Consider the following 11,479-nt stretch of genomic DNA (forward strand, 5'->3'; position numbering starts at 1 on the left):
CACTGAGGTGCACAGTGTTATAACAGGATATTATGATAACAGTGAATTTCACTTTAAATACAATAGACTATTGACATTTCATTTTGAACAATAGAAAAGATTTTTGATATAAATTCACTTTGAATCCATCACAAATCTGCAAACGTAATTAGAAAGCTAGTAATATTCACTTCCACCTAAGTTTAGCATTATAGCAGTTGTTATTTTTGCAATAGGAGTTTGTTTACTTACGTTAATTAAATTTAGATAAGATTTTGTAAAAAAATGCAATGTAATACTCATGTAAACATTTTAAAACCTTCTAAGCATATTCAAAATTATCAGAAATTTCATCAAATGTGAATGAAGTAAATTAGAAATGCACTCATGATTTTGTTTGATTGTATTTGGTGGCAAATCGCTTACCGATTTCTTTTTCTTCGAAGAGTTTTTCTAACAAATTACTGGAACAGCTATATTTAATAAATGGACACAAACTGAAGGAATTCTTCAAAATGATCGGAGCATATCATTGACTTCGAAGGCTTGAAAAAATCTATACCAAAGCTATCAACCCAAGTCAGGTTTGTTGAAAGGAAAATAAAAAAACATTTTATCATGACAGTCACTCTTGTATTTCGCATTAAAGCATGCATCCATCAGCACACCAGTATTTCCTCTGTTAACACATAATAAGAGGAAAGAAAATGACTCAAAAATTATAACTTCAAATGTAAACAAAAAATCCGCTTCATACTTGGCGGAGAACGTTAATGGCAGACTGACCGACGAGAGCGGCGCGGATGAAACTTAAATGCCATGCGCAAGAGGTACATGACATGTGACTTTTACGTCACATGAATTGACCCCATTGTGATATTCTGTCATATTCCTTAAGTCCTTTGTTCGGGTCCTGTCCCACGTCTCCTTTAAATACAGATGGATTTCTGTATTGTGGCTGTGCAGATGTCAGGATGACAGGTTTAGTTTCCTGTTCTACAGGCAAGGTTCCTTGTCTTTCTGGGTGGTGGGTAATAAAGTCCAAATTCTGGTTCAAGGCCTTTAAGGCGATCGCTTCTTCGTAAATTCGTTTCCACGCTGACTGGAATCGTACCTGGCGCCTCCACCAAAGAATGTCACGTAGATACTCTAGTGCGGAACTCAATGACACACACAAGAAGTAGAGCTAAACCAATTTATTAACTCAACTCAGAACCCACGGTCTCTTGATTATGAGACCAGTGTCATGATCATTCGGCCATGGAGATTCGACGGTCTTTCTTCAATGCGGCAACATTTTTGAAGCAACTCTTTCAGCTGCATTTCAGTTTCTACATACATCAATGCTTTAAAAGAAAAATATAGTTTTTGACAATGCTCTTCACTGTTCATAAGCCATCGCCACTCTGCTTTCAGCACATGAAACTGACAGAATAAGTAAGTGGAATTAGGCCATATTTCACTCAGAACTTCTCTTTCTTTAAGATCATCATTTGTCATTACAATCAGTGGCCCATTTTACAATAAACAACATTTCTCAGGGAAACATTCACAAAGAAGTTTCACTCCTTCATGAAAAACATTAGTTACTTCTGCATTTGTGATCATGCATCCAATAGGTATTCCACCAACTACACCTGGAGAAATAAAAAAGTAAACACGATGATTTAATCTGTCCATGTGGCCAAATGCATCAACCATTGTCAATTCTTGAACACTGCTAAGTAAATCTATGCTTCGTTTCATTATCAGAATCACTACAGCAATCACCAAACTGTTCTTTTCTTTTGAAAAAGCAGTTTTGCAGAATGGCTGTTGATTATGAGAGGAAATATATTTTTCAATTTCTCTGATGATATTGCTTTCTTTTCGTGATCCATAGATTTTCCTAAATTCATTATTTAGCAAGTGATTTATGACAGATAATGAAGGTAGCTTAGAACTGTCCATGCATGCTTCTTCATAATCTTCCTTACTCTGAAGTTCTAATTCCATTTGCAACATTGGTCTTGCAGTAGCTGCTGTATGCCCTAATTCAAACAACTCTATCAGACACTTTCGCGTTAGTTTTGATAATGGTCTGAACTTTTTAACAGCAGCACTATCAAGCAAATGATTATGAGAGTACAGAAACTCGCATAATGCAGGAAACTCTATAACTTTTGGGAGTAGTTCTTTGTATTTTGGTAGTGAAAAATACCTGTAATAAAAAAAATTTGAGTATTTTACCATGAATATATTAAACGTCAAAAATAAAAGCAAAGAAAATTTAAGTTTTTCAAAATATGATAATTCATAATAATATTAGAGATAAAAAATTATTATTGAAAATATAAGAAATTGATATTGAAAAATAAATTAGTGAATGAAGGAGATATTAAGTATTATCACATATGAAGAAAAATGTAATTTGATTTAAAAAACATAGTTTTATAAATATATAAGTGACAAATAAATCCAACAATCACACTAAATAAAAATGTCTTATCTCAATCTTTTGACAACTCATGATAAAATAGTTAATAACTTTTTAGTTATAAATTTCATTTTATATTTAAAATATGAAATATTAGATAATACTGGATTATGAAACTATTGAAGTTTGCTGTAAAGGAATTACATAAAGGCTAGAAACTTAAAAATACAGAAATTTAAGGGCAATCCTTATCTCTGGGAAATTCTTAAAAAGTCAAACTATGGAAATGATGTTCATGCATTTTAAGACATGCCAAAAATATGTTTTTTTAAAATTATTTTTTTTATAACAGAGTTCAAAAGCCAGTGCTTACCACTGTACATCAAGTATTTGCAATCTGTTTCTCCATAAATATAATCTATGTTTCATTGATTATATATTATTATTCATATATTATTATATATATTATTCATCAAATTTAAATAATTAAAATTTACCTTTGAATAGTAATTTTAAGAACTGCAGGGCATCCAGTATTTTTACTTTCTTTCATATGTTTTGATACCTGCAAAAATAGTTTTTATATAATTATCAATAATGAGAGCATTAAGTGTTGATAAATTCCAGTAGAAGAAAATGAATATTATTTATTAAGCTATGAAGTGATGTTTTTAAATAATAATAAACCAATCTAAAGTATTTATTTTTTATTTTAACAATATTTAAAATGTGTTTAAAAATCATAAATTTATTAAAATTATAAAAAAAAAATCAATATTTTATTTCAATTTTTCAATCAATATTTTTATAATAAAACATAAAGTGTCTAAAATAACACATTTGAAGCAATAAAATATTAGTTATTACTTGTTGCACATTGTGCTGGCATCTACAGTCACCTTTATAAACATTAAGGCGCCCAGTTTATTCGAGTGTTCTCTGAACACGCCAAACTACTTCTGATCTTTGTTCATATTCTTTAATCCATTCCTAAAATATGTGTTACAAAAATCAAGAAATAAGTATTCAAAAGAGATGTATAAACTATTTATATATTTATAAATCTTGATATTAAATTAATAACTAATATCAAGATTAATAACTAGATTGTTAATAACTATATCAATCTAAATATCTTAATAAATACATCACATTTGCAGATAGACATCTTATGGTAATAATTTTAATATGAAATTAAAAACTAAATCTCTCCTTGTGTTATTTTATTTTACATGCATATTCAATAAGAATTATAATGATTTCTATACCGTTTAATGTCATCTATATATCTTAATAAATATAGTATATTTGCATATAGATATTTTATGGTAATAATTTTAACATGGAATTGAATTAAAAAATTGGCCGAACATTTTCCGTAAAATAAAAGTTTGATTTTCAAGTTTTATTTTAATAATACTTCACAGAAAAATTGCTATCTATGCTAATTCTTTATTTATAAGATCAGAAATACGAAAAATAGCTCCATTCTTAGCAATCTCAATTATTTTATACCTGTATTTCTCTGGAAGAATTAATTTCTCCATTTTAAGTAAAAAAGTACGCAGAAACTAAACAACAAAGAAATCGACCAATCAGAGTATGTGGGTATCCTTTACCATAGAGTTAGTCTGTACAAGTTGCGAACTCGCACCAAAAACGCCCCAAGAATAATTCCACCGTAACAAAAGAAAAAAAAATCCTTCATTTCTTTTTCAAAAAAAAAAAAAAAAAAAACAAACTGAAACAGCTTTTATTAAACAAAAAGACCAAGAGGTCGCTCCACAGGACCAGCAGCGAGTAAACTGATTGATATTAATTGTAAACAAGACCTATGCGTTTTCTTCAAATTCACATTGGAACTTAAGGAAATGCTCATAAAAATTCTTAAAATCAAGAGAACCCTTGAAAAATTTCCACTGAAGACATTGCCTCAAAATTGTATTTCTTTTCGAAATGTGTCGTCTTATTAACTTAAAACATATTTTTCCGTAACCTTTCTTCTTATTTAATGGATATTTAATACAAATTATAATTAATCATATTTATAAAATGATTAATTAATATGAATTCCATTTCATATTTTATGAGCTTTCCTTTATTTATTATTTCATTACAGCGAATGCTGAAAAAAAAATGACATTGTGTTAATCTTTCAGTACAAACGAAAAATTTCAGACTATTTATTTTGGTCAGTGGCCTTTACTTTTAATCACTTTTATTGCTGTTTTTACAGGATTCTGAATTTCCAGATATTAATGAATCGTGAAATTATTTAAAAGTACTTTTGGCCTGATGATTTTTTTTTTTGGGGGGGGAATGAATTTTTGATGTTGATATTAATACATCATCTTCAAAACTAGTGGTTTACTGATTTTGAAGAAAATTTAATAGTAATGTCGTAACTTATATTCCTTTACAGAAAACCTCTTGAATAATATGGAAACATATTTTTCATTAATATCTAATGTGCACTGTTTTTGAAAAAAAAGTGTTTTTAAAAGTGCTTCTTTATATGATTGTATGAATGCAATATCTTTATTGTCAGAGAAAAAAAAATATTCTGTTAATGATTATATTTCAATTTACAATCCCAGAACAGCTTATATCTATTTTTTTTATAGTTTCTAAGTTCAGCATTTCTGTTTGTTTTGTCTTAATATGTTAACAGGAACTGATATAATAAATAAAATTGTATTCTGCTATTGCTAATTTTAAGTTATGATGGGAGAACTTTTCAATTTTGTAAAATAAAGTTTAGTTTTACTGAAAGTTAGATTTTTATTTTATAGCTAGACATAAAATGCATTGATGAATTGAAGCATCCAATATATAACTAAAAATATTAGCATTAGGTAATTTATTTGGCTTAATTTTGATACTTTTTTTTCCTATTATACATAATAGAATAAGCTTCTTTATATAATCTTTCTGTAGAAGTATTTTCTATAATATGATTAGAGTTAAGAGTAGATATTATTAAATCAGAATTTAAACTTAAACATTTTGGACTTATATTTCGCATTTTCTGCAATTCCACTTTAAATATACTTATAGCTCGCTAATTTTTATGGAGTAAAAATCCTATTCCCAAAACTAAATCATGTTCCTATATCATAAAAACATACACATTCAAGATGCTATCAGGGAACTTCATATGTTTTGTATTTATTTTCCTTTACACAATTAAGTTCAGCAAAAATTGTAAAGTAATACAGTAATATGGATTACTTTACAATTTTGTAAAGTATTACATACTTACTTTAGTATAATTTATTAGTTTAGTAAATAAAAATTTCATGTGTTAATTCATTTGTGCACTTTTTAATTACTTATGCTATCAAATCAATAAGAATTTGGCACTTGATATGTGGCTACATTTCTATTTTTCCGAATGTTATTGCTTCTTTCAAAATTCTTTTTAAAAAGAAGAAAAAAATCTAAATTGTATGTATTAATATTGGTATAAAATATTGTAATATTTCATACATAGTACTAAGTATTCAAAAATTGATTATTCCAAAACAGTTGCAGTATTGATAATTTGAATCTCAAACATTTTTTAATTATAAAGACTATTATTTGTGAAAAGATATATTAGTGTACAAACTACTTAGGTAAATAAATATTTTATTAATTTTTATTTCTCAAATTGTAATTATGGTAGCCAAGTACCTATTTACGATGTGAATTTATTAAAGTTTAGACTAAAAATTGTAAAGTAATATAATAATATGTATTATTTATTTTCTTTAGTATAATTTATTAGTTTAGTAAATAAAAATTTTATATGTTGATTCATTTGTGCACTTTTTAATTATTTATATTATGCTATCAAACCAATAATAATTTGGCACTTGATATGTGGCTACATTTCTATTTTTCTTATTGTTATTGCTTCTTTCAAAATTCAACATTATCTTGTTATGTAACTATAGACTTTTCAGGATATTATATTCACACTCCTTAACACAAAAAAGTAACTGTTGCATGATTGAGCAAGTAAAATTAATATTTTCCTAACTATAATTTATTTGCTCCAATTTTAATTTTTCTTCTATGTATTCTTAAAACTTCATTTTGCCATATTTCAAAAAGTTTGTATAATAAAACTACTGGGTGGCCATGAAATAATGGCATCTTTTTCTTTGAAGGCAACTTCAGCTAAAACTAATAAATAGAATGAAGCCAAATTCCAGTAATGCTCTTTGAGAAAGGGGAAAAAAAAAAGTTTCTATATAGAGACATATTGGTACTATTGGAACTAAAACATTAGGATCCCAAGGCTCATGTGGAACATTTTCAATGTGGCGCCCTTTCCTTTATGCAATATATTATGCTGGCAACATTTTTTTGTGAAATTTAGTACCTTGTACCTTCCATTGTCTATATATGCAATTTGATTTCATTCTGTTCATTACAAAAATACAATTTTTTGCAACTTTAAATCAGTAACAGCTGCTATTTATTTTCAAATAACACTTAATAACTTTATTAAGTGAAAATATTTTAAGTATATTTACAATTATGTTATAATTTATGTATGATTAATTTGTTACAAAAAATTATGAATAAAGTATGAATTGAAATATGGTTTTATTTTATGCATTAAAAAGGTTCATCATATTTTATAGCTTATTTACTGAGATTTATCTATTAAGTAATACAACTCTGTTTTATTTGTCTAGATGAGGGAATAACTTGCAGTAACAAAAATTTTATTCTACAACTTTAGAAATTTATAATATATTGCTCTATATTAGAATATAGTAAAGTAAATATTAATCAAACATTAACTCTGAATTAATTAAAAATAATAAATCTCAAAATACTCTCAATAAAATCAAAATTCACACAAGAAAACTATTGCTTGAATAAAGGTTTGGCTTCATATATGTGTATTTATTTACTCAAAATGCCATGCCTATTATACCTCTATAATATAAATGCTATTGCTTATCTTTTGTGTTTTGATCAGTCAAGCTTCATTTAAGTTAGAAATAAAGAGAGGGATTAAATACTTTTCTTGAGTAATTAATAAACTTTGTGATATCAAATTATTTTTACAGTTAGCACTTTCAAAAATTATTTTTCTAAATTTATGTTAATGTTATTTTACTTATTTTTTAAAAATACGGATGACTGATATCATTAACTTTCGGTGGGGGTTCTTATCTTACTGTGGATGGTTGAAAAGAGGTTATCACTAAGTAGTAAACAATATTTTGTCCACATATCTTCAGAAATTTACATATGTTGATAATAAATCTAACACACTGCAATTTCTGTAATATAGATGAGCATTTCATTGGCAATTGATACAAAATAAATTATCTGTAATTTTTAAGCAGTTGGTAAGCATGACAATGAATATGAGCAAAACATTATCATCAATTGTATAAATAAATCCTACATCAAATGGGGCCTGAACGCATGGCTTGAATTTAGTTAGGTAAAAACATTTATTAAAATACAAAATCTTGTTATTTTTTATTTCTGCAAGATTTTTAAATTATATTTTCTATTGAAATATGAAAGGAATTCAAGTATATTTATTATTACTGAAGGTTACTTAATACAATGGTATCTTTTTATAAAAATATTTTTGTATGCAAAAATTGAAAGAAAAAGTTTATTTTCAATCAAAATTAAAAATGCTAGTAAAAAAATCCATTACGATGAATGGGTATACATATTTAAAATTACTTTTCTTTTTATTCTGTAACAGAAATGATTTCATTGTATGCTGAAAAGAAAAGCACTGAAAACATTGTTTTTATATTATTTATAACATCTGAGCAGAAAAAGAATATATATAATAAAATACCATTTTTTTGCATTATATCTAAGAATTTTGTTAAGGATAAATTTTTTTACTTCAAATTTTATATTTAATATCTTTTAAAATATTATCAACATTTCATGTCGTAAAGATTTATTTGTATATACATATAGTTGGTGATTTTCCAATAAAAAATTCCGTTTCACTTTTAAAAAAATATGTGATTGATTTGATTTTTAATTCAAATACCAGCTATTCTTGTATATAAAAGGTCAATTAAATATTCCTAATGTAATGCACACGCAAAATCTTTAAATACAATTCTTTAGCTTAACCCTCTGGGAATTAACTCAGCCATAAATACTAGAGTTTTGACTAACTTCAAGAATCAGAGGGTTAAATTTATTAAACTATTTAATATGTTTAAATTACATATTTATGCTTTATTTACAATATATATATAGTAATATTTTGTGCAATCAGTTTTAGTTACATTCCTCTTTAAATATCCCTTAGGAATCATTCATATATTTTATAAATTAGCATTTCAACTAATTTATAAAATATAAAAAAATAATAGAATTAGTTAATAACAAGTTAAAGTCATAAAATAATTTTAGGTATTATCAAATTAACAATTATTTAATTAAAAGGACACTTGATCCATAGATTCAATAATTTGTTTAAAATAGTTTCAAAAATAAAATCTTACTCTCATTGCATTAAAAAAAAATTTTTTTTTTCATAAACTCCTCCTCTTTTTACAGCAAAGATGTCAAACACAAATGCTAGCTTGAATGAAATAAATTAGATCTGAGTTTATATGGGAAATGAGAAGAAAAAAAAATTTTTTTGTGGAAATATTGACAAAAATTTCATTAAAAAAAAACTAAAGATGAAAGTAATACCGATACTTCTTTTATTGAATATGAATACAATCATTCCTGTCTCCAGAAATACGAATCTACAGTGATTAATTTCAAAATGATTACAAGGTGAATAGCAGTTCTGGATCCAGCATAAAACATATTTCATGTCATAAGCAAAAATAATAGGTCATACCTATAAGTACTTCCAAACATGGAAATATTTTCATATCTGTATTTTCAAACCTGTCAAACACATATTTCTAAAATTCTAGCATTTCAACTTAACTGAAATTTACTTTAAAATCTGAAGAGTATCATTTTGATATACTGCATGTGGTTAGGTACCAATTCTGAGTCTATGGAGAAAAACGAGAGCAATTAATAAAGCTGTAACCCAAGGATTTAAACTCCTCAAATTTGTTTCATATGCAATTCTCAGCTTTAAAGAAATTTCTATATATTTTTGATGGCAAACAGTTTTTCTTGAAATTAATATGTTAAAGATTAAATAGGAATTTTTTAAATTATAGTAAAAAAAATTTATTTAAAATTATTGTTACTAGGCCATTAACATATTTATTGTGATTCAAACTCTTATTTTAAAGCATAAGATATGTGGTAGAAATGTAAAATTATTAACATACTGTAGCTTAAATAACTAAAATAATCAGATACTTAAAATTATTTTGTCATCGACATAAATCAAGAACATACATTTATGTTTAAGAGATTAACTGAAATTAAATACAAACAATAACTTGACAAACAAGCCATGTCAGCGAAGACAGCTAATAAATAATAAAGTTGATAATTTTAAATTCTAACATATAATTTTCTTTATTGGCTATATTTTTATTCTAAACTTTGATGAACAAAATCACGACTTTTGGCATTTATATTTTATCTTCTACTAATTCACTTTAGATGCACTTGATTTTACAATGAAAATTCTTATTATGTCTTAATATTTTAGAGTTCTAAATCATCATAAGATTACATGATTTACAAATTTTGTCAGCAAATAAAAATATTAACAATTATTTATATTAATAAAAACTAACATTTACATTTCAAATAATAAAATCTCAGTTTTATATATATATATGTGTACCTATATTAAAAGAATTCTGAAAAATTGACAATTTGAAATGATACCATTTATTATTCATGATAAAAAAATGATCCTTTTTCCTTTAATAATATTTTATTAAACTTTTTTTATAGTCAGCTTCATGTCTTTTGAGGGTTTTTTTAATACCTATTAATGTTTATGTTAATGATTTATATCAATAAATGTTTATATTTTAAACATAAACATTAAATATGTAAAAAAAAGAAAGAAAAAAACCCTCCAAAGTCATAGAGCTGACCATATAAAAAAAAAGTTTAATAAAATATTAAAGAAAAAGGGTTCATTTTTTGATCATGAATAATAAATAGTATCATTTCAAATTGTGAGTTTTCCACAATTCTTTTAACATAGGTACACTGAAAATTTTCAATAAGCAATTATACATAATATTTTGAATAATTAAATCATATGCAAATTTAGATTACGTAGTAATTGTTCACTTTTGTTCCCACTGAAACATAAATTAGGCTCTCATTTTAAGTATTTTATTTTAAACTGAATTCAAAACTTAAAAGAAAAACTAAAAAGGATCATCAAATTATGTTTGAACTAGAATATATTCGTATTGCATGATAAGCAATTAACTGCTTCATAAGCATAAGTTTGATAATAACTGATGCAACATTAATTTAATAATGTAGTAGTCAAATGAAACATGAAATATTTCAATGATACAGATATCAAGGTTAAATATGCATGTATTCAAAAATGTTTAATATTATTTTGCTGTTTTTTAGCAAAATAATAATATGAATAACTTAAAAAATTTAAATGCTATTTCAACAGAGTTTAACAAAATTCATTTGAATCATGCAACTGAGATATATGTATTTAATATACAAATTTATTTTTCATTTATGAGATCGAAGTATCAGACTCGTATGTCTCCATATTTCTTCATAATTACATTGCCAGATCTATGTAATTAATAGCACCAATTACCCAACTATATGTGTTTAAGAATATTCCTTTAAAATGTATAATGGTGCTGAAATGCATATAATAATACAATAATCAAATTATATTTTTCTCTAAATAAATACAAAACTTTCTATAACTGCTTATTAATAATATAAACAAATAATACTTGTATGTTGTCACAAAAACTTCACCTAAACAACATGGGATTGCATTTCGTATTCCAGGATACATTTCTATATAAATTTCCCACTTTCTAATTAATTAAATAATAAAAAATAAGATAATGATTTGGTTGAAATCGATGAGATATCTATAATGTATTCTTCACTTGAGCCATAATTTTTTCCAGCATCATACTTTTCACATAAATAATGTCATAA

General features: G+C 25.5%; 1 protein-coding gene across 1 annotated transcript; it reads right to left on the minus strand.

Moving 5' to 3' along the window:
- Positions 1-868: 868 nt before the first annotated feature.
- On the minus strand, positions 869-3,340 carry LOC129958980 (uncharacterized). The gene is made up of 3 exons (XM_056071745.1): positions 3,263-3,340; positions 2,893-2,960; positions 869-2,179 (listed from the first exon to the last, which is right to left on the minus strand). Exons 2-3 carry the CDS (start codon positions 2,946-2,948, stop codon positions 1,498-1,500), a joined length of 738 nt encoding a protein of 245 aa, XP_055927720.1. The 5' UTR covers positions 2,949-2,960; positions 3,263-3,340; the 3' UTR covers positions 869-1,497.
- Positions 3,341-11,479: the final 8,139 nt, after the last annotated feature.

The sequence above is a fragment of the Argiope bruennichi genome, chromosome X1, assembly GCF_947563725.1.
Source record: "Argiope bruennichi chromosome X1, qqArgBrue1.1, whole genome shotgun sequence".
Classification (NCBI taxonomy): Eukaryota; Metazoa; Arthropoda; class Arachnida; order Araneae; family Araneidae; genus Argiope; species Argiope bruennichi.

Coding starts and splice junctions, on each gene's coding strand:
- LOC129958980 (XM_056071745.1), bottom strand. CDS start 2,948: ATGAAAGAAAGTAAAAATACTGGATGCCCTGCAGTTCTTAAAATTACT. Junction 2,180..2,892: donor CTTAAAATTACTATTCAAAG/GTAAATTTTAAT, acceptor TTTTTATTACAG/GTATTTTTCACTACCAAAAT.